This window comes from Salvia miltiorrhiza, chromosome 5, assembly GCF_028751815.1.
Source record: "Salvia miltiorrhiza cultivar Shanhuang (shh) chromosome 5, IMPLAD_Smil_shh, whole genome shotgun sequence".
Classification (NCBI taxonomy): Eukaryota; Viridiplantae; Streptophyta; class Magnoliopsida; order Lamiales; family Lamiaceae; genus Salvia; species Salvia miltiorrhiza.
Window position 1 is genome coordinate 54,991,423 of NC_080391.1, and position 24,591 is coordinate 55,016,013.

At 37.8% G+C, this 24,591-nt stretch overlaps 1 protein-coding gene and 1 long non-coding RNA gene across 2 annotated transcripts; both read left to right on the forward strand.

Annotated features, from left to right (window-relative positions):
- The first annotated feature begins 2,806 nt into the window (after nt 1-2,806).
- LOC131025174 (uncharacterized) lies at nt 2,807-4,712 on the forward strand. The gene is made up of 3 exons (XR_009102101.1): nt 2,807-2,928; nt 3,827-3,891; nt 4,562-4,712. It is a non-coding gene; the product is annotated as an uncharacterized LOC131025174 (long non-coding RNA).
- Nucleotides 4,713-12,323: 7,611 nt separating this feature from the next.
- LOC131026136 (protein FAR1-RELATED SEQUENCE 5-like) lies at nt 12,324-14,926 on the forward strand. Its single transcript, XM_057955906.1, has 5 exons — nt 12,324-12,347; nt 12,473-13,969; nt 14,088-14,176; nt 14,275-14,717; nt 14,793-14,926. The coding sequence occupies exons 1-5, from the start codon at nt 12,324-12,326 to the stop codon at nt 14,924-14,926; spliced, it is 2,187 nt and encodes a 728-aa protein (XP_057811889.1).
- The last annotated feature ends 9,665 nt before the right edge of the window (nt 14,927-24,591 follow it).

A 24,591-nucleotide genomic window follows, 5' to 3' on the forward strand; every position in this document is an offset into this window, starting at 1 on the left:
GCTCCCTGAAGAAATACCAGGACCACCGCCAAACCGACAAGTGGAGTTTGCCATTGACCTCGTACCGGGGGCAACACCAATTTCCAAGGCTCCATACCGAATGGCACCTAAAGAACTGGAGGAGTTAAAAACACAGTTACAGGAACTGCTGCATAGAGGGCATATTAGATCGAGTGTGTCACCATGGGGAGTACCGGTTTTGTTCGTGAAGAAGAAGGACGGCAGCATAAGTATGTGCATAGACTAACAAGACCTGAATCAACTCACCATAAAGAACAAGTATCCATTGCCGAGAATTGAAGATCTCTTCGATCAATTAAAAGGTGCAGGAGTTTTTTTTTCAAAGATAGACCTACGATCTGGATATCATCAATTGAAGGCGAAGAAGGGTGATATTCCAAAGATGGCTTTTAGGACAAGGTATGGACACTACGAGTTTGTAGTCATGCCTTTTGGTGTGAACAATTCCCCCACAATTTTTTTATGGATCTGATGAACAAAGTGTTTCATCCGTACTTGGACAAGTTCATGATAGTCCTTATTGACGATATCTTGATATACTCGAAGAGCCGAGAGGAACATGAGTCACATCTACGCACAGTGTTGGAGATACTAAGGAAGGGACATTTGTATGCCAAGTTAAGAAGTGTGAATTTTGGCTTAACTGAATTAGTTTCCTTGGGCATATGGTAACATCAGAGGGAATCGAGGCGAATTCGGCGAAGGTTGAGGCGGTGAGTAATTGGAAGGCACCGACAAATGCAGCTGAATACGAAGTTTTCTTGGACTGACAGGTTACTATAGAAGATTTATTGAAGGATTCTCCAAGATTGCGGGGCCTCTTACTCAGCTAATGCGGAAGGGAGTAACTTTTGAGCGGACCGAGAAGTGTGGAAGGAGTTTTCAAATACCAAAGGAGAAATTGATAACTGCACCTGTTTTGACTATCCCTGACTACTCCAAGGGATATGTGATCTATAGCGATGTATAGAAGCAAGGGCTTGATTGTGTGTTAATGCAGGAAGGGAAGGTTGTGGCCTATGCATCTAGACAATTGAAGTTGCACGAACTTAACTATCCAACTCATGATTTAGAATTGGCGGCAATAGTGTATGCTTTGAAGATTTGGAGGCATTACTTTTGTGGAGGTAGGCGTGAGATTTACGCGAATCACAAGAGCTAAAATATTTCTTCACGCGGAAAGAGTTGAATACGAGACAGCAGAGATAGTTGAAGTTAGTAAAGGACTATGATTGCAAGATTTTGTATCGTCCCGAAAAGGGCAAATGTAGTGGCTGACGGGCTCAGTAGAAAAAAAGAAAAAAAAAGAATCCTAACCCCGCAAGAAGATTGACTCAACAAGCTAGAGGAGCTAGGAAAGGATTTTGAACGGTTGAGCCTTGAAGTGGTGACTTTCCCTGATGGGGCGGATGCGATTATCTTAGCCTCGGTAGTGCGTCCAACATTGCGTTATTGAATTCATGAAGCATGGATGGATTATGGCTTTCTGCAGAAGATGCGAACTAGAGAGGTGTACGACAATCCGAAAGGTTTTTTTTTTCAGTTTTACAAGACGGGACTCTTGTGCTGGATAAACGAATTTGTGTACCCGAGAGTGAGGAGTTAAGAAATGAGATAATAGATGAATCACACAAAACCATATACACTTCGTATCCTAGTAGTACCAAGATGTACTAGGATTTAGAGAAGAATTTTTTTTTGATGGTATGGAATGAAGATATCAATAGCCAAGTATGTGGAACGGTATTTGACTTATCAACAGGTGAAAATCGAGCATCAAAGATCCTCTGGTTGTTGAAATCATTGGAAATACCAAAGTGGAGGTGGTCAAGAAAAATACGAGATAGAATCAAAGTTGTTCAGGATCAACAGAAGTCATACACGAACAAAAGACGAAAGGATTTGTATTTTGAAGGTTGTGATAAAGTGTTCTAGAAAGTAGCACCAATAAGGGGAATTTTGAGATTTAACAAGACAGGGAAGTTGAGGCCTCTTTTTATTGGACTTTTTAAAATTGTTGAAAGGATTGGAGATATCGCTTATCGTTTAGCATTAACACCCGAGTTGTCATTGGTGCACAATGTCTTTCACATCTCGATGCCGAGGAAGTGAATGCATGACCCGAGTCATGTGGTGTCATTTGGTGGGATATCGCTTAATAAAGATTTGAGCTACGAGGAAGAACCTGTTGCGATTCTAGAGCGAAAAATCCACGAGCTAAGGCACCGACAAGTGACACTAGTTTAAATACAATGGAGTCGTCATGGCCCGAGGAAGCAACTTGGGAGCGAGAAGATGAAATCCTAGCTAAATACCTAACCCTTATAGCTCCTGGTAAGGCAAATTTCGAGGACGAAATTTTTGTTAAGTGGGTAGGGTTGTAACGCCCCGCTTTTTACATGTGATAAATTATTTATTTATGGTGATTTAAAATATGATTTTTTTTGTGATGCTTGATTTTATAATCTTGGACTTGAGGGAGTCCGTAGTTGCGCCCTAGTTAAAAGTCAAATAGAAATATTTATATGTGTATATATAGGGTTCTAGAATTTTTTGTAGTAAATATAATATAATTTCCCTTTAATTTGGGTTTATGGAGAGGTTGGGCTAAGAGAATAAAAATTGTTATATCTCAAATTCAAATTCGCAGTATTTTATTTTTATATTGTATCTATAATAATTAATGTTATTATCGTTATTTTATTAAGCAGAATTAAAGAAGAAGTAGGATTCTATTAGGGTTATAAATGTATACCCGTAAATCACGAAAATAAATTGAGCAGATACCGTCTGTGGTTCTATTTTCACAACATTAATAGAATTTCAAATACTTTCTCGTCTCTCTATTTTTCTGGCAAATTCAGAAGCTTTGGTTTGATTACAAATCTTGAATCAGTTCAATCACTGGTATGTTCTTATTATTTAATAAAGTAAGACTAGGCAAGCCGTTTGATTTTTCTCGTGATTTCATGTGTCGAAACTTGGTTAGATAACCATAGCAAAATAAATAAATAAATAAACTTTATGACTGCCCTCATCCGTGTTAATAATATGAAGTTTCTTTCATTTTTATATATTTTCTTTCCTTCCATCTACGTGTTTGAGAGAGTTGAATTAAGTGATTAATTAAAGGTACAATGCTTCGTTTTCATCAATTAGCAAAAGGGGTTTTAATTGTTTGAGCATTATTTAATTTATTTTAATTTACCTATTTTCGAAAAGGATGTTGATTGTTTTTTTTAAGGAAAATAAAGTCAAAGTTTCATGTTAAACTATCTTTAGTTACTAGCATTCGTTTTTAGTTGTTTTCACTTTTTATCAATGAATGATTTCAATGCTTTTAATCCTTGGATCAAATATCATAAATTGAAATTTTAAAGTAGATTATAGTTATGCATATACTGACTTCCATTACATATACGCGTGTGCTACTGAATTGGTTTCAAAACTTAAGGTTCCATTAACTTAAAGTAAATTGGTTTATTTCCTTAAAATATATATATAATTCGTTCATTATTAATTGGGGGTTGAAGCTAAATTACTCTATTCGGGACTAGAGTTAGTTTTAATTAGTAAATAATTATGTGATAATAATTTAATTGTTGTCAGATTCTTTAAATTTAATAGTATCGAATGTTATTTTTCTTAGTGTAGTGATGATGAAGGTCATATTGTATAGTTTTCAAGTTTTTGGCCAGAAACTAATATATATATATATATATATATATATATATGTATGTATATGCAAATTTTATTTGAGAGTAAGATTGTTTAAGTCCTTATAAAATTATATTTATTGGATTAGGTGTGGCGCAACTAGGATCCTCATCTGAAAATTGATTGAGTTCTTTTGCTCTGCTTGATATTGAGGTGGGTGAATTTTCTTCTAACTCAATAAATATGTTTCAATTGCCACGTGAATTAAAATTGTTTATGGAATATTCTCTTCTATAAATCCAACGTGTATGAAATATTCTCTTCTATAAATCCAACGTGTATATTGTGGTTGAGATACGATTTTGATTGCATACGGTGAGTATGCGCATTGGTACTTATGGCAGCGTGACAACGAGTCACTGATTTGGGGACGATGAGTATGACAGGGTCCTGTGCACAGTTGAGCCAGTCGGTTATTATCATTCCATGCCTGTGTGGCTGTATTATTTGCCTGTGTGGCAATGTTGTGAATGGTTCCTTGCCTGGGTGGCTGGATTATTTGCCTGTGTGGCAATGTTGTGAATGGTTCCTTGTCTGGGTGGCTGGATTATTTGCCTGTGTGGCAATGTTGTGAATGGTTCCATGCCTGGGTGGCTGGATTATTTGCCTGTGTGGCAATCTTGTGAATGGTTCCATGCTTGTGTGGCTGGATTATTTGTAGGTGGGGTAAGATGTGTTATTTATGCTGTGATGGTGAGGCAGGTTGCGAATGAGTATCGCTTTCCACAATTTAATACACGTTTGGATAAATCATATCACCTTTATTGTTTCCCACCACTGAGTACGTTTTCGTGCTCACCCCCTTTCGTTAAAATATTTTCAGGTCAGTGATTTTGGAGCGGCGTGGCGGAATGGGTGTGGTGAAGTTGATTTGGACTTGTGGTTCCGGTTTGAACGTTAGACTTTAAATTTGTTAATTTTTCTTTGAGTCATTTTGAGGTTAAGCTTGCTTTTATTTTATGAAAGTTTTTGGTAGTTGGTTTAATTTTTTTGGTGAATGATGATCTTGAAGTAGACGTATTTAATCGTTTAAGGCTTCGTAGATGATTTTCTGCAGCTGAACTTGTTTTGTTGATTTGGTGTTTAAATTGGTTAAAACGAAGTCGTATTTTGGTTCGTTTACTTTTAGGTAATTGAAAGTTTTAAATTAAAATTTTATTTCTGGTTAGTAAATTTTAGGGTGTTACAATTTTGCCTCTAATATATATGGTCTAAATACAATCAATGAGATGATAGTTGTATTGATTGATTTGTGGATAATTGGGCCTATTTGAAATTGATGTGATTGGCTAATAATGGGCTTTTCACTATCTGGGCCATAATGGGCAACGCGTGATGTTTAATCAATTATTTATTATTCCATCATTTAGTCTTTTATATTTTAAATAGATTGCTTCGTCTCAAAACTAATCCATTGATGCCACATCATAATGTTTTATCAATTGAGCCTGTTTGTGACATTTTTTTTGAAATTAGTATTATTCCAATGCGATGCACGACAATACCTACTAAATTAAAATAGTAAAATAATTATATTTTTTAAAATATTATAATTAGAAAATAAAATTCTATAAGTTACTTATATTATTATTAAAGGTCATTGTCGGAAAATACTCACAGTTTGCCAATTTTCTGATTTATAACATGACCTTATAATTTGACCAAAAAAATACACCAAATTTTAATTTAATTACAATTATAACATGACTTTGTAGTTTGACCAGAAAATACACCAATTTTCAATTTAATTGTAATTATAACATGATCTTATAATTAATTTAGTATAATAATATCAAAGTTTAACATTAAATATTTTTCATTTTCTTTTCATCTCACAATATATATATATATATATATATATATTTAAAAAATTGTTACAACCAAAGAAAGGAAAAAAACCCACTCACACTCTAGCTCCTAAGGTGACTCGAACCCCCGACCTATTGGTTGGAGGGGAAGCGTCTTACCAACAGACTGCGCTTCATCGTCATATATATATATATATATATATATATATATATATATATATATTATGTAAATAATATATAATATTATTTACTTTTTAACAGAGTTCCTATTATATGTATGTAATATGTACCTAGGGGTGGAAAATCGGGTACCCGCGGGACGAAAACTGCCGAAAACGGCACCCTCACCATACCCTCTTCCCCGATGCGGGTACCCGAATACCCGCAGCGGATACCCGCTGCGGGTATGAGGGTACCCTCACAGTCTCGCGATTTTTTTTTAAATTGTAATTTTGCGGGTTTTTTGTCCCGTTGGAGGGTATTTCGTCCCGCGAGAAGGTATTTTGTCCCGCATTTCACAAAAAAATTGAAAATATCCTTTCTATTTCATCGATTATCCATAAAACCTGTGACGTAATTAGGGCTAGGAGGAGTTTTGGGGATTTGGGGGTTAATTCCTAAAAGTAAAATCTAATAAAATTATTTAATTTTAATTTTATAATGTTATTTGTGGGTAATGCGGGTATCCGCGGGTATACCCGAGGGTACCCTCTACCCGCAATTTTTGAGGATGCGATACCCGCACCCGACCCTCCACCCGAATTTTGCGGGTATCGGGTACCCGATACCCGCGCGGGTATCGGAACGGGTGAGGGTATACCCGATACCCGCAACCCGATTTTCCACCCCTATATGTACCTAAATTATTATTTATTGGTCCTAATATTTTTATAATTTCTTAATTCAAATAGATAAATACTTATTATATATGCAATATATTAATAGAATATAAAAATCAAATTTATATATAAAAATAATTAATCGTCTAACTTAATTTTTATAAAAATAAATTAGTCAATTAACAATATTTTATACATAACAATTTAATATGAAATTACAATAAATATTAATACATCTATGAACAATGATGAATAATAATCTAAATAAGGTCATGTTATAATTGATATTAAATTGAAATTTGATGTATTTTCTGATCAGACTATAAGGTCATGTTATGATTGCGATTACATTAAAAATTGATGTATTTTGTGGTCAAATTATAAGGTCATGTTATAAACCAAAAAATTAATAAACTATATGTATTTTTCCGACAATAACCTCTTATTATTATTAGGGCTGGCAAACCGGTGCCGATTTTTTGGTTAAAATCGTAACCGAATCGGGAAAAACTGATTTTCAGGTTAACCGAAAACCGATTTTTCCCAGTTTGGTTCGGTTACCGATTAATATTCTTACAATAAATCGGTTAATCGGTTTAACCGGTTAAACCGATTAACCGATTTTTTTTTAAAATTAATTAATTTATTAAAAAAATTGTTCTAAATAAGTATAGAACATTAGTTGGTGGAGTGGATAGGACCTCATCCTTTCTCTGAAAGGCTAAGGTTCGAATCCCACTTCCTACAAATACATTAATTTCGAATTTTTGGGATTAATTCGGTTAACCGAATTAACCGGTTATTCTTGGCGAAAATCAAAATTACCAAATTAATCGGTTTGTTTGGTTAACTGAATAGCCGGTCCGATTAAACCGGACCGGTTATTCGGTTAATCGGACCTTAAATCGGTTCGGTTACCGATTAGTCCACGGGGCCTAATCCGGTTCCGATTAACCGATAAACCGATTCGGTTAAAATCGAAACCGATTTACCAGCCCTAATTATTATATAAAGATTTATCATGTATGGTTTATGGTATTTGCTAAAAAAAAACCTATTCCTACATCAATCTTTTATTATATAAAGATTTATCATGTATGGTTTATGGTATTTGCTAAAAAAAAACCTATTCCTACATCAATCTTGGAAAGTTGGATTATAAATTTTTGAAACCCATTCCGACATCAATCTTGGAACGCAAATTATTGCGTGCGGTCCCATTTATACACGGATATGTAGCATATTTTGAGAAAAAATGCACAAAGTGATGTAATAGTGCAGTGGTAGGCAGCAACGCCTCACTTTCCATGACAAGGTCATGTGTTTCGAACCCCCCCCCCCCCTCTCTTTTATATATATATATATATATATATATATATATATAGGAATGAGATCATATAGATCCCAATGCTTATAATAGATCCCTAGATCCAAATCTTGACCACACATTTATGACATGTGGCGCATCAAGATGGTGACACGTGGCAAGGATTCCAAGGCAAAATCTGGAGGGGTAAAATTGAAATGTAATTTTCGGATTTAATAATTAAAAAAAATATATATTTTTTTAGATTTTCTCAAAATAGATATATTTTAGATGCATACAGTTTCACACAAAGATGCATAAAGTTTTCACATGAAATGCATAACTTTGAACAGAAAAATGCATTTAATTTTTCCAGTTTTGGTATTTTCACCACCCCACCCCATACCCCCCCCCCAATCCAGCCCACACCACCCCCCAACCCTCCCCATTACCACCCCCCAAAAATAGGCATGTTTCACATGCATATAAAATCAAACAAAAATGCATAAAGTTTTCACATAAAATGCATTAAACTATACAAAAAATGCATTTCATTTTAATAAATCTGGTAGTTTCGCCACCCCACCCCAGCCCCTGCCCCCTGCCTCCCCACCCCACCCACCCCCCCCACCCCCACCCCCCCCCCCAAATTTTTTTTTTTTTTTTTTTCAAAAACTGATTTTCTAATTGCTGGCCCACCCCCACCCCCACCCCCCACCGACCCACCGACCCACCCCCCCCACCCCCCCCCCCAAATTTTTTTTTTTTTCAAAAACTGATTTTCTAATTGCTGGCCCACCCCCACCCCCACCCCCCATCGACCCACCCCCACCCCACCCCCCCACCCCCCCCAAATTTTTTTTTATTTTTTTTATTTTTTTAAAAACTGATTTTCAAAAAAAAAAAATTTTTTTTTGGGGGGGGGGTGGGGGGTGGGTGGGTGGGGGGGTCAGTGGTCAGAAAATCAGTTTTTGAGAAAATAAAAAAATTAAAAAAAAAAAATTTTTTTTGGGGGGGGTGGGGGGGTGGGTGGGTGGGGGGTGGGGGTGGGGGTAGGGGTGGGTCAGTGGTCAGAAAATCAGTTTTTAAAAAAATAAAAATTTTTTTTTTTTTGGGGGGGGGGGTGGGTGGGTGGGGGGGTGGGGGGGTAGGGGGTGGGTGGGGGTGGGGTTCTGGGGTGTGGGGGGTGGGGTTGGGGTGGGGTGAAATCTTATGCATATTTATATGAAACTTTATGCATTTTTATATGAAAGTTCATGCATTCTCGTATGAAACTTTATGCGTCTAAAATATACCTATTTTGAGAAAATATAATTTTTTTTTTTTTGAATTTCGAAAATTACATTCCAATTTTACCCCTCTCCAGATTTTGCCTTGAAATGCCTTGCCACGTGTCACCATCTTGATGCGCCACATGTCATAAATGTGTGGTCTAGATTTGGATCTACGGATCTATTATAAGCATAGGGATCCACCGGAACCCAACCCTATATATATATATATATATATATTTTACGTTTTTAATGTCTATTTTCTAGTTTTGTTTTCATTTTTTTTTATGTTTTTTCCTTTTCCTGTTTTCTTCATTTTTAGGCTTCTTGCGATTTTTTTCCTTTTATTTATTTATTTTAGGTTTTTTTTTTCCTGGTTTTGCTTCCATTTTTTTTTGTTTTTTCCTTTTTCTATTTTATTCATTTTTTTGTATTTTTTGCATTTTGTTATATATTTACTTTTTTTTTGCTTTTTAGTATTTTCTTTTTTTTCTTTTAAAGTTTTTCTTTTGCATTTTTATTTTTTTTTACTGTTTTTCTTTTGTATTTTTATTTATTTGATGAAGTAAATATTATTATAATAAAAAGTAATTATTGATATACACAAATGTAATTTTTTAAAATTATTACATTTGTTGTAATTATTATTGTAATAAAAAGTAGGGTAAATATCACTTTAAACTCCAAACTATTTCTGCACTATCAATTTTGTATCAATTGTACCTTTTATCCACTTTTCATCCTTTGAATTTTTAATTAGTAAGGCATATAATCACGGCGTTTTATATAATGTATGTCAAAAAAAGAATAATTCTAAATACATCGTGGCATTAGGTGAGTCACATCAAAATTTTGAAGCTAAAAAAATGAACGAATGGTACAATTGATACAAAATTGATAGTTCAAGGTTTAAAAAATTATTTTCGATAGTTTAGGATATAATTGATAGTGCGAAAATAGTTTGAGGTTTAAAGTGATATTTACCCTAAAAAGTAATAATTATTATGAAGAAATGTAATGTTTTTGAAACATTACATTTCTTTACAACAGTATTGTGAACACAAATTTTTGTATTTCAATTTGATAAAATACAAAATGTGTTACAAAGATAATTTGATAGATTTGAAGATAGATTTATGCGGGTTGCAATCTCTAGTTAATCATCTGATTCTTTTCTTCCATTTGATTCTTGAATAAGCTCGAAGGTTCTTGAAATACTTGATTTGATGACGTCAATCCAAGGGACTCAAGTCATGATTTTGGATTGAACATTGAACTTGATTTGATTTGAGAACATTCTTAGAATTTGTAAGAATGCCTTGAAGCTTTTGAACTTGATTTCTTTGGATACTTGAAGATCACTTCAAAGATTCGCAGAAATACTTGAAGATTTGAAGATACTTGAATACTTGAAGATTTTGAAGGATACTTGAAGATTTTAATACTCAAATACTTGAAGATTCGAAGGATACTTGAATATTTGAATACTCAAACAATTGAAGATTTGAAGGAGACCTGAATGCTAGATAGAATTCTTCAAGATACTTGAATACTTGGAAGAATACTTCAACTCTCCAATTCTCCACCTCTTCCACTTGTGATACTAGAGATGATTCTTTGTGCTCCTCAATCTTCCACTCCTTCAAGTTGTGATAATGAGCACCCCAAGCCCTCTATTTATAAACTTTAGAGATGAGCTTCATGGGCTTTATGAGCTTTGGGCCTTCATGCATGGGCCTTAGGGCTTTAGGTATCCATGAGCCCATTAATTTATTTATATCAAATATTAATTATATATCTATTTAATTTAGAAATAAAATCATATTTAATAACATAGAAGATATAATTAAATATTTAATCCATGAATTTACACGTGGCATTATTTAATTCGACGACAAATTTAATTGTCTACAAATTGCCCCATCGAGACTTGTTTATGGATGAAATGCCTTTGGTAATAGACGAGTCTCGAAATTTATTTTGATAGTTTAAACTCTTATCGATGAGTTCTTGATTTGAATTTTAAAATTTTAAATAGTTTATACTCTTATTTAGGAGTTTTTTATTTGAATTTTAAAATTTTAAATAGTTTATACTCTTATTTAGGAGTTCTTGAATTTCTTTGAATTTATAAATAGTTTATACTCATATTTAGGAGTTCTTCAATTTGAATTTGAATTTTTTGAATTTGCAAATAGTTTATACTCGTATTTAGGAGTTCTTGAATTTCATTGAATTTATAAATAGTTTATACTCGTATTTAGGAGTTCTTCAATTTGAATTTGAATTTTTTGAATTTGCAAATAGTTTATACTCGTATTTAGGAGTTCTTGAATTTCTTTGAATTTATAAATAGTTTATACTCGTATTTAGTTGTTTTTTTTTTTGTATCTTTGAACTTGAATTTTGAATTTGTAAATAGGGCTATATATTTTAGCATTGCAACCCGTATTTACAATTCACCTCTTGAGCCCATCAATCAAAGAAATTGGGCTTAATTATTATTATTATTATTATTATTATTATTATTATTATTATTATTATTATTATTATTATTATTATTATTATTATTATTATTATTATTATTATTATTATTATTATTATTATTATTATTATATATTTTTTACGTGGACAAAACAACTAAATACAAGTCCAACTCTTAATAGCGTGACTTTAGTATAAGTTCCAACTCTACATCCATAGCTCACGAGTTACTCAAGTCATCCCAGAAATCCTTTTCGGTGGGATTGGACGGCGGAGATTTCTTCTTGGTCTTCATCCGCTGCGTGCCAGAGCTCATATTTGTACTTCCACCCGCTGCACTTTATCGGAAAATTCTATCGTGCATAAGCTTCAATACAGCTCGTCCGTTACGATTGAGACACGTGTAATGTCAAAAGAAATAAAAAAAGAGGTAACCATGGTTTGGGTGGGCCGCCTGAGGAAAAATTTGCAGAAAATTTCCACCCGAAGAAGAAACCGATCGGTGCCCGCTGCTCGTTGAGAGGGTTTGGCCGAGAGCAACATTGTTCAACGCAAGATTTAAATCCGAATCCGAAAATGTCTTCAGATTCAAGAACGATGGCGTATACAAAAAGTGCCTGCAATTTTCGGCCAAGCTTGAATGTTCATCAGGGAGTTTCAAACTTTACAAAATTTGATTTAAATATTACAAACATTTTGCATTCATATTTGAATTTTGTTTTTTTGCCTCAAATGCCCTCGGCATCTGATGTTGTTTCAACGCAAATTTTTTGTTTTTGAAGGGCTTCGGCTGTTGGGAAAAAATTGGAGCTTTTGAAGGGTTTCGTGTGTTGGGGAAAGGGCGTATCATTCGAAAAACTTTGGAGCAATTGGAGCTATGGCCGAGGAGCAAAAGAAGTTGGTAATCCCGGCTACTTTCCCTATTGTGTAAATTTCATGTTTATGTTTTTTAATTTCTCAATTGACGAGTGTAAATGTCAATTGTTTTGCAAAATTTGTACTGACGAAAGTTCCCTAAATTTTTAGTCCAGGGAAAGCATTGATTTGAATCGAGTACTGGGTTTCAAAGATAGTGAAGACGAGGTCCCAAGCGGTCCAAAAAATGATCCAAAAGAGCCGTCTGATGCGGCTGAAGAAAATGTAGAGTTTCACTCTGCAGCACATGAATGTGACGAGAATGGTGAAGATGGTGTTTCTGGTGAGAAGGATGCACGTGATGAAGCTCTTGATAATTTATCCATTCCCGAATGGGAGGAAATGCTTGTTGTGGGATCTACACTAGACACAAATCTGGTCCACATTTTTGGATATTATCTTAAATATTCACATAAAAAAGGTTTCAGTGTTCGGAGGGGGGATCAGAAAAGGTTTGGTCAAAGAGGTGATATCCGATTAAAACAATTCATTTGTTCCAGCAGTGGTTTGACGGATATGAAGCGTCAGAAGAGAAGTTTGGGGGTTTACAAGAAAATGGTTACTAGAACCAATTGTGCGGCTGAATTGGTGGTATCAAGAAAGGATGAAGGGCCATTCGTTGTGTCCGTTTTCGAAACAGTGCATAACCATGAGTTGATGGCAACTGACATGTCGTACATGCTCAGATCAAACCGCAATCTGAACATTGGTCATCAGTCTGTTCTGCAAGCTATGAAAGAGGCTGGTATTGGTATTAGTGTTGCTTGCAAGTTCATGGAAAAGGAAAGTGGTGGTGTACCCAATGTTGGTTTCACAAGGAAGGATGCATATAATCACATTGATCGTGTGAAGCGGTTATCCAAATTGGCAAATGAGGATGCTTCGGATGTGCTTAAATACTTCGCCAGTAAATCTAATGCAGAGCCTTTTTTCTTCTGGAAGCACGAATGTGATGAGGATGGAAGATTGATGAATTTCTTTTTCCGGGATTCTAGAAGTGCGTTAGACTTTGAATCATTTGGTGATGTTTTATCTTTAGACACTACATATCGCACGAATCGGTATAATCTGATTTGTGCTCCTTTTGTCGGCATAAATCATCACTCTCAAAATGTGATGTTCAGAATGACCTTTCTCTCTAATGAAACCACAGATACATTGAAGTGGTTGTTGCAGACCTTTCTTGAGTCTATGCATGGCAAAGAGCCTGGGTTAATATACACTGATCAGGCATTGGCTCTGATGAAGGCCATTGACGAAACTTTTACGAGTGCAAAGCATCGCTTGTGCCAATGGCATATCAATCAGAATGCACCTGGGCATTTTGGAAACTTGAATGGCAACAAGGAGTTCAAAGAATTGTGGTATAAATGCATGAACGGGGTTGATACTGAGACGGAGTGGGAGGAGACATGGAGGCACATGATGGAAACCTATTCACCCCGTAAAGTTCGATGGTTTTCTGATATGTATTTGCTACGTAAACGGTGGGCATCGGTTTTCACAAGAAATATCTTCTCTGCTGGGCTATTGGCAACGTCTCGCAGCGAGTCCGCCAACAAAGTGATGAAGGAGATTTGTCGTTCGAGCACGTCGTTATTTGACCTTGTAAATAAGTATGACGGCATACTCCAAAAATGGTGACGTAGAGAACGTGAAGAGGACATGCACTGTAGATGGTTACCTGGCCAATATGTAGGAAACAATGCACTTCTGACTCATGCAGCTAGTGTGTACACACGTGCACTCTACAAAGCATTTGAGGAAGAGGTCAAGGCTTCCTTCAATGTTATTCTTGGAGAATTTCCGGGATAAGTTGGTGAATGGCTGTGGTTTAACGCTACTTCAACTGGTCTCCGCTCACGTCTGAGGGTGATTCAGTTTAACCGACATAGTTCCCATGCCACCTGTAGTTGTAGGATGTGGGAATCGGAAGGAATTTTGTGCAGGCATATTGTCAAAGTATTTTACTTGAAAAACGTTGTCCAAATTCCAGATGATCTCATTTTGAAGCGATGGACGAAGGCGGCCAAATTTGGTGAATCTTTTCTGCTCAATGATTGCCTACACGGTGGCACAATGAACTATATGTTATTTGTGAATAAGTGTATGCGTGATGTGTATGAGATGGCCACATCAAGTAAGGATTCAGAAGTGGCTTGTTCAGCGATACTAGAGCAATTAGCTAACCTGCGATTAGAGGTATCAAAGATTGTTGGTAGTCCTATAAAGCCGTGTGATGGACCAGAGCCCACGAGTGGGAAAGTTTCCAATAAAATACAGAATCCAAAGAAGATTAGAGGACGAGTTTATGTAAAGAAGAAACGTTGGCAACCTGAAGGCCGCAAAAAATGGGGTAGGATTTTAAAAAAGGGGTCATGAGTGTGCATTTTTGTTTTTATCATTGTATTGATTAATTTCGTTTGTGCAGGTGTTGAGGGAAGAACAAGTACAGAACCTAAACGAACACTACGGGGGACGAAAACCACGATTAATTTCATGAACATTGATGAAGATGATTCAGCCGATTCAGCCGAGGAACAGATGGTGAATGCTGGCCTTTGATGATGAAGTGTTGTATATCTAATGGCATTTGAAGAACCGCGTGGAAGAAGACGAAGATGATTGGTGCTTACCTGAGTATTTTGCCGTTCACATGGAAAGCGTTGCAAGGCAGAATACCGACAAAGGATAACTCGATCAAAAGCGGAGTGTTACAGCCGGTGGCCGTCTAACAATGTGGTATTATCAATCAATCTCTGTGCGAGTCTTCTGCTCTTTGCTTCTCTTGACGATTGGAGCTCGTCCCCTTATGATTGTATCCCTACAAAGCTTTAATTGAGCTTCAATTGTCCTCTACTGTTTTTGAATTTGGTTCATTCCAAACTCTATAGGTCATTAAAGGTGACGTAATAACGTAAATGTGGTAGATGGAGGGATTAGAGAGTTGGAGGTTAAGTTGATTGTAGTAGAGGACACGACGCATCGTTTGTGTTAAGTTGATAGTGGTAGAGAAATTTAGAGCATTAAAATAAAAGTATAAATACACTATAGAGATTTAATCACAGTTTAAATTTAAGCATATTGCTGCTACTTGCTCCAAGGAGTATTTACAGAGCTATAAATTATTTCGTTTCTTTCTTTTGCTAATATATGTTGGTAATCGCAGAAACACTGTGAGTTCAGTTAATCGCAGATTTGTTAAGCTTATTTTCTTTATTGGAATTTTATGGAGTACTTGAAAGTCCTTTAGATCTTCGTAGTCATGTAATATCAGATCTGGACATTTGATAGGATATTGTATTTGGAATTGGGATTGGGATTGTGCTCCTGTGATCTCATAGGTTTTTTTATTGGAATTTTATGGAGTACTTGAAAGCCCTTTAGATCTTCGTAGTCATGTAATATCAGATCTGGACATTTGATCGGATATTGTATTTGGAATTGGGATTGGGATTGTGCTCCTGTGATCTCATTGGTTTTTTTTAGGGAATGTGATCGCATAGTTCGTTTTATATTTTCTTTGTGTTTTGATGTTTCAATTAACTGCTGAACCATTGTTTTTTTATACGGAAGCTGGACTGTGTAGTCTGTAGATCATGAATTTTGTCAATTACATGTGTTAAGAATGCGTTTAGGTATAGCAAAACAAGCAATCCTTTGCTGGTAGAGCGCCGCATTGTGTTATTATTTTGAATGAGCATTTATTTGTGCTTTATATATACAGGTGTAGCAAAACAAGCAAACCATTGTTTCTCCAGTTTCTTGTCAAAGACCGAGACTGAGATTCTGCAAGGGACAAGTTGAAGAAGTTCATAGAAGGCACAATTGAATGAAAACCGGGCATACAATTGTGCAAGAGCTGCTGCAGCTGCTTGACCTAGCTATACACTATATTCTTTGTGGCGTTGGCGCCAACTCTGGCTAGGCGAAGGGCGGCGGTGCTGTTCTCCGAGACAAATTATCGAACATGTGGCGTTCGTCTGAAAAGCAAGCCACCGAGCATGTCGTTCTAGCACCAGTCTCTGCAAACTTTGGGAGGGCGGGCACAACCATGACTTGGCTACTTAAAAAATGACTAGCTCTCCTATCTATCTGCAATTTGCATTTTACACACTAGCACGTATCATACATACATGGAACATATAGAGCAGGTTCTTCATAAGAGTATGAAGGTCAACATCTGTTGGGTACCTTCCCCACTAGTGCTCAAGCACTCAGTTCTTCTTCTTCTACTACTTCTTCTTCTTCTTCTTCTACTTCTACTTCTTCTGATCTGCAAAGGAGAGAGAAAAACAAGTAAAAAGGAGCAGGTGAAAAGAAAGAGCTTCACAGATCTCAGCGCAGATAAGCCACCAACAGCAGGAGCCAGGTTCAGAACTCCGATGGATTAAGAGCTTCTCAGGTAACCACCAAGCAGGGCTCCGATGAACTGAAAGACCCGGTGATACCACCACTCACACAGGGAATCCCACACTATCAAAAGAACAACACACTAAAAGGAGTAGCAGAGCCTTTCTCACTTTTGATAATCTGGTCTTCCCCATTTGAATGAGCATCAGGGATTTAATAAGGGGAGGGGAGGGTGTAGCTGGTTATCGGGAAAGGGTGGAGCGCCATTAAAGGCGATGGAGAAACCAAGGAGATGGGCGGTGGAGAGGCGGAGGAGATGGAGAGTCTCTCTGAGAGAGAATTAGGGTTTGAGGGAGCGGCATTAAATAAATTGCCTCTAAACTTTTGGAGGGATTTTTTTCGTTCAGGGCGGGAAGTGATTTCCTTGGGGGGAAACAAGCATGAAATGTCATATTAATTTATGATGAGAGAATACTTTCTCCGACTCTTTCACAAAGAATTCAATTCACTGAAAATGATAATTATAGAGATATTATAGGATATAAAATATTAGTGGAAAATATTAATGATTTAATATATTAAAATAATAAACCATTTAAAAAAATCTTTTTGTGATATTAATAAAAAATATTAAGTTTATTTAGCTATTGCACTAGAGTAAATGGTTGAATTGTGGAATATCTACTTCATAAGACATAGTGTGGTAATAGAATTTGTGCCTTATTATTCGAACATGTAAATCAATGACCGAACCAAATCAATGTGTTGCCTATTCTCAATGTGTATTTTACTATCTTCAATGTGTTGCCTATTCTCATCTCAAATCAAATCAATATTAAATGCCATCGTAATCTCGCCGTGATCCTCCGTACTACTCAGTAGTTGCATTGCAAAACGTCCAAAATTGTTTATTTATATGATAATCCTTGCCAGTTATTTAAATTAAGCGAGGACTAAACATCGGCGAAAAGAACTAGTATAATTTAATAACATTCCTGTCGAGGTTGTTAACGTCACACAGACAAGATTCAATTAAAATTAAACGCAACGCGGAAAGGGTCCCAAAAAAATATGAGAGGTGTTTTACAGCGTGACCGACCGGAAAAGTACCCGGGAATATGTAGCCGACCGAGATGGAAAAAATTAGGCCGGCACCATATTGCTGAGCAAATTCTCGGTCGGCTAAATTCTAGATGAGTTGAACACTTTTAGTATAGTAACACGAAACAGTTTGCAAGGTGTGGAATATCTACTTCATAAGACATAGTGTGGAGTTTTATGTTGAAACATAGGATATGTGTGTGTTCAACGATCATCACACCCCGTGTCATACAATAGCCAAACATACTCCCGTTGACGTTATAAATAAGAAATTTGTGTTGAAATCGCAATAATTGATTCAAAAATCACCATTGTTCTTCGCTACTCGATTGAGTACTCGATCGTGAACGCCATCGAGTACTCCATCGAGTAGTGAAGAACAATCTTAGATTTTGCTATTTATCTCATTTTTTTTCCATACGAAGCGTTTCGTCGATCTTAAGTAACGTGTGCAAGCTAACATCGATGAAAAATATACATACTAACTTTATTTAGCTATTGCACTAGAGTAAATGATTGAATTGTGGAGTATCTACTTCATAAGACATAGTGTGGAGTTTTATGTTGAAACTTAGGATACGTGTCACGTGTTCAACGATCATCACACCCCATGTCAAACAATAGCCAAACATACTCCCGTTGACATTATAAACAAGAAATTTGTGTTGAAATCGCAATAATTGATTCAAAAATCACCATTGTTCTTCGCTACTCGGTTGAGTACTCGATCGTGAACGCCATCAAGTACTCCATCGAGTAGTGAAGAACAATCTTAGATTTTGCTATTTATCTCTTCCGTTTTTTCATACGAAGCGTTTCGTCGATCTTAAGTAACGTGTGCAAGCTAACATCGATGAAAAATATACATATTAACTTTATTTAGCTATTGCACTAGAGTAAATGATTGAATTGTGGAGTATCTACTTCATAAGACATAGTGTGGAGTTTTATGTTGAAACTTAGGATATGTGTCACGTGTTCAACGATCATCACACCCCGTGTCATACAATAGCCAAACATACTCCCGTTGACGTTATAAACAAGAAATTTGTGTTGAAATCGCAATAATTGATTCAAAAATCACCATTGTTCTTCGCTACTCGGTTGAGTACTCGATCGTGAACGCCATCGAGTACTCCATCGAGTAGTTTAGAACAATCTTAGATTTTGCTATTTATCTCTTCCGTTTTTTCATACGAAGCGTTTCGTCGATCTTAAGTAACGTGTGCAAGCTAACATCGATGAAAAATATACATATTAACTTTATTTAGCTATTGCACTAGAGTAAATGATTGAATTGTGGAGTATCTACTTCATAAGACATAGTGGGGAGTTTTATGTTATGGTGACTGACGATGCTGCTCTACAGGAGATGGAGAACCATCTCCTATAGAGGGTCTACTCACTCGTTGACCTAAACCAACATCATCTACATTCTCATCTGAAGTATCTCCAACTTCGGACTCCTCTTCGTCAGCATGGTCATCACCCTGAAATAGATTCTGAAGCACCTGCTGCACAGAGTAGTCATTGGTACAAGAGATGGGGACTGACGAAGCTGCTCTACAGGAGATGGAGAGCCATGTGGGTGCTCTACCGGAGAAGTTGATCGATGTGGCAGTCGCTGCTCTACACGATAAGTGGAGCGATGCGAATGATGTACACGAGAAGTGGAGCGAACATGAGATACGTTCCCCAGTGATCTCCTAGGACTAAGACGAATAGATCTGTCACCTGTACAATCTAGCATCTCCTTCAGAGCCATCAAGCCATCATCGGAATCTTCGTCCAACATCCTTGCCAATCTTTGATCGATGTAGTCATGGCAATCCTTGCCCGAATCTCGGCACGAAACTCCATGCTGACAACACATAAGTGTACTATCAATAACCGGCGAGTTCCTCATCTCAATTCTCGGAGAACTATGGCGTTCCCTCATCTCAACAACGGGAGAGATATGCCGTTCCTCCCTCTCAAGTGTTGGAGATGTCATTCTCCGCCGCTTTCAAACATGAGTTGTCTTCTTCTTCAATGCAAGACGTAGAGGAGGCACGAATCTAACATGGAGCATATCTCCATTCCACAGGCTCATGTAGTACACCTCCTCTAGCTCTTCAGGGGATGGCTGAAGCGAAATGTGCACAATAAGCTACTCAATATAGACAAAGATATAACGCTATTTAGTATATAAAACACATTTATTGAAAAATGAAGCAAAATGACATATACCTCTTTGTCGAAAAAATCTGTGAAATCTCCAGGAGCTTTTCTGGTTGTCCACATCAAAGCACGAGGAAATTTAGGGACTGGGTTTCGTGTGCCACAGGTAGAACCCAATGTGGGAATAGCCTCGTATGACCAAATCTGCAAAGCCCAGACTGGCCTGAAGAAGTGGTACGCCGGTTTCTCCAACACATCACCCCGAGTGCCGGCCAAACTCAAATAATGAAGTAACACCTGGTAGGTATAAGACCCCGAGTGCCGGCCAAGTCCTCCACCAAAGTCCATGCCCATGTCTCAATAGTTACATCGTCTCGACAAAGCAGAAATAAGTAATACATCAACAAGTTCGCCGCTTTAATATAATCTTTTGGATCCTTCCCAAGTTGTTTTGCCTTGAATTTCGCCTTAAGAGATGCAACTTTTGTGGGACGACCACCAAAATATCTGTAGAAGATACTTGTGGCCGGAATCTCGTGCTCAGCTTCGGGATCAAACTCACAAAACCCAAAGTGAAGTCCGGTAATTAGTGCATAATCCGGTGCTGTAAAACGAATGATACGACTACCGACAACAAACCATGCTTGATGAGGAGGTATATCCCCTCCCTCAATCTATCGAGATAATAAGTGATTTAGAGCATTGTTGGCGCTAGCGTTTCTCTCGTGATCACTAAGACGCCCAATTGTACCACCCTTGAATGTTTGTATAGCAAATTTGCCACCAACATCCTTCAATGTGGTTCGTATCTCTGCAAATATTGCAGACCGTACATAGAGATTAATAGCACGAGTTGCATAAATCAAAGACGGTCTCTTCCACCTATAAGGTGGCTGCAATATCAAAATACAAATATGAAGCTTCAATAAACCAAAAAAGAAGAAGAATAAACATAAAAAATGAATAAACATGAGAAAGAAAGCAAATTTCTTGCTTTCGTACCGGTGGAAGTAATGGCGTTTGTGTTTCCTCGTCATGGGGATGATCGGAATCCGTTGACCTCATTTCGCCCGTGTTAACGGCGGCGGCAAGGCTTTGAACCATAGTTCGTTCTGGGCGGCTTCGACGGCAGACAAGGGCTGGGCTTCGACGGCTGGGCTGAGTCCAATTTTGTGAGAAAAAAATAAATAAGGGTATGTACTTTCAGTACAAAATGGTTATCTCATATGAAGTGATAATATTATTGAAGTTTTTTCTCGTGATATTCACTAATATATGAGATTGGTTTTTTCTTCAAAAAAATAACAGACGGAGTACTTGTAAAACAGTTCAAACACGAGAAAGGAAAAATACAAGAATATATAGTTGAACCAAATTGACTTAAAATTTGATGGAGCATACTTTTCAAAGCAACCACACCAAATCACTACCGACGCCTTTCCTTGTATCATTTTGTACAAAAAAACAAAAAATTACCACCCATAATCCTCTAATTAACCACCCCCGAACACCAGATGCACCGGAAGCAGGCTATTAGAAAACTGTCGTCAGCGCGACGCCATGGTGGATCGAGTGCCAAATCTCGACCAGGTCATCAAAAAGACTACTAAATCTTTCCGAAGTGAGAGAAGGAGGGAAGGCGTCGGAATCAAACGAAGGTCGAAGGACTATTCAATTCATGTTGGGGCATAGCGGCGACCTCCTAGGAACAGCTTCTACGACGATAGATAGGGGTCAGGTTTGTTTGGCATCTATGCCCCCTGCCCTCCAAACAGTATGGGAGCCTTTCAGCTCGTACTGCTCACACACCTAGATCTTCACGGCACCTCCTCTACCATAGTGTAAGCTGGGAGCAGCTCCGAAAAGCGAGGCTTTAGAGCTAAAGTAGTCTTTCCTCGTCAGCAGTCACGAGACTGTCTCTCTTCTATTAATGTAATGAATTTATGGCACCTTTCTTTCACCGAAGGTGCTTGATAACCAGACACCAGGCAGGAATATGAACCTTTTTTCTATATCCAATTATGCTCAAAGCGATCTTAGCCTAAAAGGCTTTACCATCCGCTAAGGTTCTATCTTTTATTTTCGATATATCTTGTATAGTAAGGCAAGCCTAGATGATAGTTTGGATAAATAGAAGCTAAGCCTGATATTGAATAGCAAGGATGCAACCTTTCACCCCTATTTAGTAGGGCCTGTTGCAGAGGTTGCTGGTGTCTGAGATTGAGAAGGAGAAGAGGGCCAGATCAATAGCCGGCCAAATGACTACAGGATCATCGGTCTACTCTACCTCAATTCACCATTTCGAACCTTATACAGAAGGGTTTTCCATACCAGCTTCTTCTACCTATACCGCAGTGAGGCGGGCCTCCTCACAGCTAATCGATCTATCACTCAATCACAGGCCGTTCCGTCATTGTCTGATTTGTTGTTGTCTGATCACACTCGAAATTATGTATCTACTTATCGTATTTTTAGCTTCTGTCTCCCCTCGCTTTTGTTGCTTTCCTTCGAGTATCTTGATTCGGCCTTTCAAGTTCCCTTTCCTGACTTCTGAGGGGATTGGTGCCCCCAAGCAGAGTAAAGGGTCCATGGGAATGCGGACCTGGCATTAACTCCCTATTCGCACCCGACTAGTCTCAGGCGGAGCAAGGCGCGGTAACTTGAATTCCCTAGTCGCAACTGAACTCATTTCACTTCACACGTCCGAAAGTTGGACCTAATATGGTATGGCATTCCGACGAACGTGATTCAAGAGACGACTAAGCATCTAGTTAGCGTTCCGGGAAGATCCTATAAGAGATAGAACCTTCTTGCTTTTTTTCACAAGGTCTTAGTCAATCTATGTGAACGCTCGCTAATGAGTACCGCATCTTCAGAATTGTAACCCTCCCATGGCATATAAGCTACTAATACGTTTTTCCCCAAAGCAAGTTCGCCACCAACCGTAGCAGCACCATCTGCTAAAATTTGTCTCTTTTTAATGCATTGACCCCGCCGAAACCCCAGATCTCCTGGTCTTCCTATGAACGCGCCTAGTACTGATACTGCCAATCCTATGACAAGGGGTGAAGCATGAAGCTTAGCTGCGAAAGCCATGTTCATTTGAGTCTTGCCAGGAAAGCTCCTCTGACACTTACCTAGCTCTGGCTTCTCCTACCCTGCCAAGGCAAATACCCAAACAAAAACCGGGTTTCTTCCTCTTGTCCGAATCTGCAACCTTCATTAGCAGATTCTTTTTCTGTGGTTTCCCTGATCAAACTAGAAGTTACCAAGGAATCGTGCTTTTTAAGAGGAGTTTCGTCAACACCCAAAGCAAAGGTCGAAAACAGAACATCGACGTACGTTGGCGGAAGAAGAAAGGGTGGTTCAAGATAGGATTTAGCCGGGGACGCGTGAAAAGTAGAAGCACCATCGCAATGTGCAGTCAAAGGCAACAGGATGGGCATCGTTTTATGACGGAGTTTTTATCCATGGTGCAAGAACATCGTCTATCTTTCAAGCCACGTGCATGGGACTTCTCATCTATCCCGCCCCCTCTCTAGTCATCTGGCCTAGGCTACCGGCCTATCTGCCCTATCCGGGTCAACTCGCCTACTTCAAGTGCCATGATTGATCTGTCTCGAATCCCTCTGGGGTTTTCCTCGCAACACTGGTAGCGTTTGCCTTCCCCTTGCTTGGTAATTGATCTTTGCGATCCCTTTTCTTACTTAGCTTCTCAAATTCCTTCTCTTAGATGGTGTTATGAAGAAGGCTCAAGAGATTAATTGGTCTAAATACCAGATTGATATCGAGGGTGTGATGACATTATCTTCGCTTTCCATGAAAATCTTTCGTCAGAATTCTTTGAATGATCAAACCTTTCACATCCATATACCTACTAGAAACCAAGACACTTTTATTAGGTGTTGGGAACCTTGTGGAATATCTTAACCCTTGTTTTGATGATACCAAAATTCATAGGACTTAAATGTAATAGACTAGAATCGTTTTTGAACTCAAGTGTTAGAGTTCGTTTCTAGTTTAGTTGCGGTGTCAAAGACTGAAGACTGAAGACTGAAGAACGAAGACTGAAGACTGAAGACTGCAGTTACCAACTGAAGTATCAGTTGAAGAATCAGTTGAAGACTGATTATTTAATGCGCGCCATGGACTGATACTAAAGTCAAGTATCAGTTGAACATTCCTCCTAGGACTGATCTTCCAACGTTCAGAGGAAGCCACGTACGCTCAAGTACAGCCGCATTAAATGCAGAGATATCTCAATATCTTATCTCTGCAGAGGTCATTCCTATCTGGTGGTTACTTTTCAGAGATGTCACATCTCCTGTCCATCAAAGAGAGCCGTTTCCACACAGACAAGGAACCTCGAAGATTGAAGCCTCAGCCCAAATTCGAATTGCTCTCCAACGGAAGAAATCTTGAGGACGATTTACGCCAACAGATCTATTCAAGAGTTCTCCTACAAATAGCGCTCGAGGATCACTTCAACCTTCACCGATTCAACGACATAAGCTGAAGCTCTGCCGAAATAGCTACTCAGCCTAAAGCTTAAACCGCCCAAAGCTTGAATCGAAGAAGAGAATTCCAAAGCCAAAATCAGTCACTGTTGATTACAT

Bases quoted from the DNA above. Each gene is read 5' to 3' on its own strand.
- LOC131026136 (XM_057955906.1), top strand. From the start codon at position 12,324: ATGGCCGAGGAGCAAAAGAAGTTG. The intron at 12,348-12,472 runs GTAATCCCGGCT...CTAAATTTTTAG, and splicing joins CCGAGGAGCAAAAGAAGTTG to TCCAGGGAAAGCATTGATTT. The intron at 14,177-14,274 runs GTTGGTGAATGG...TGCCACCTGTAG, and splicing joins TTGGAGAATTTCCGGGATAA to TTGTAGGATGTGGGAATCGG.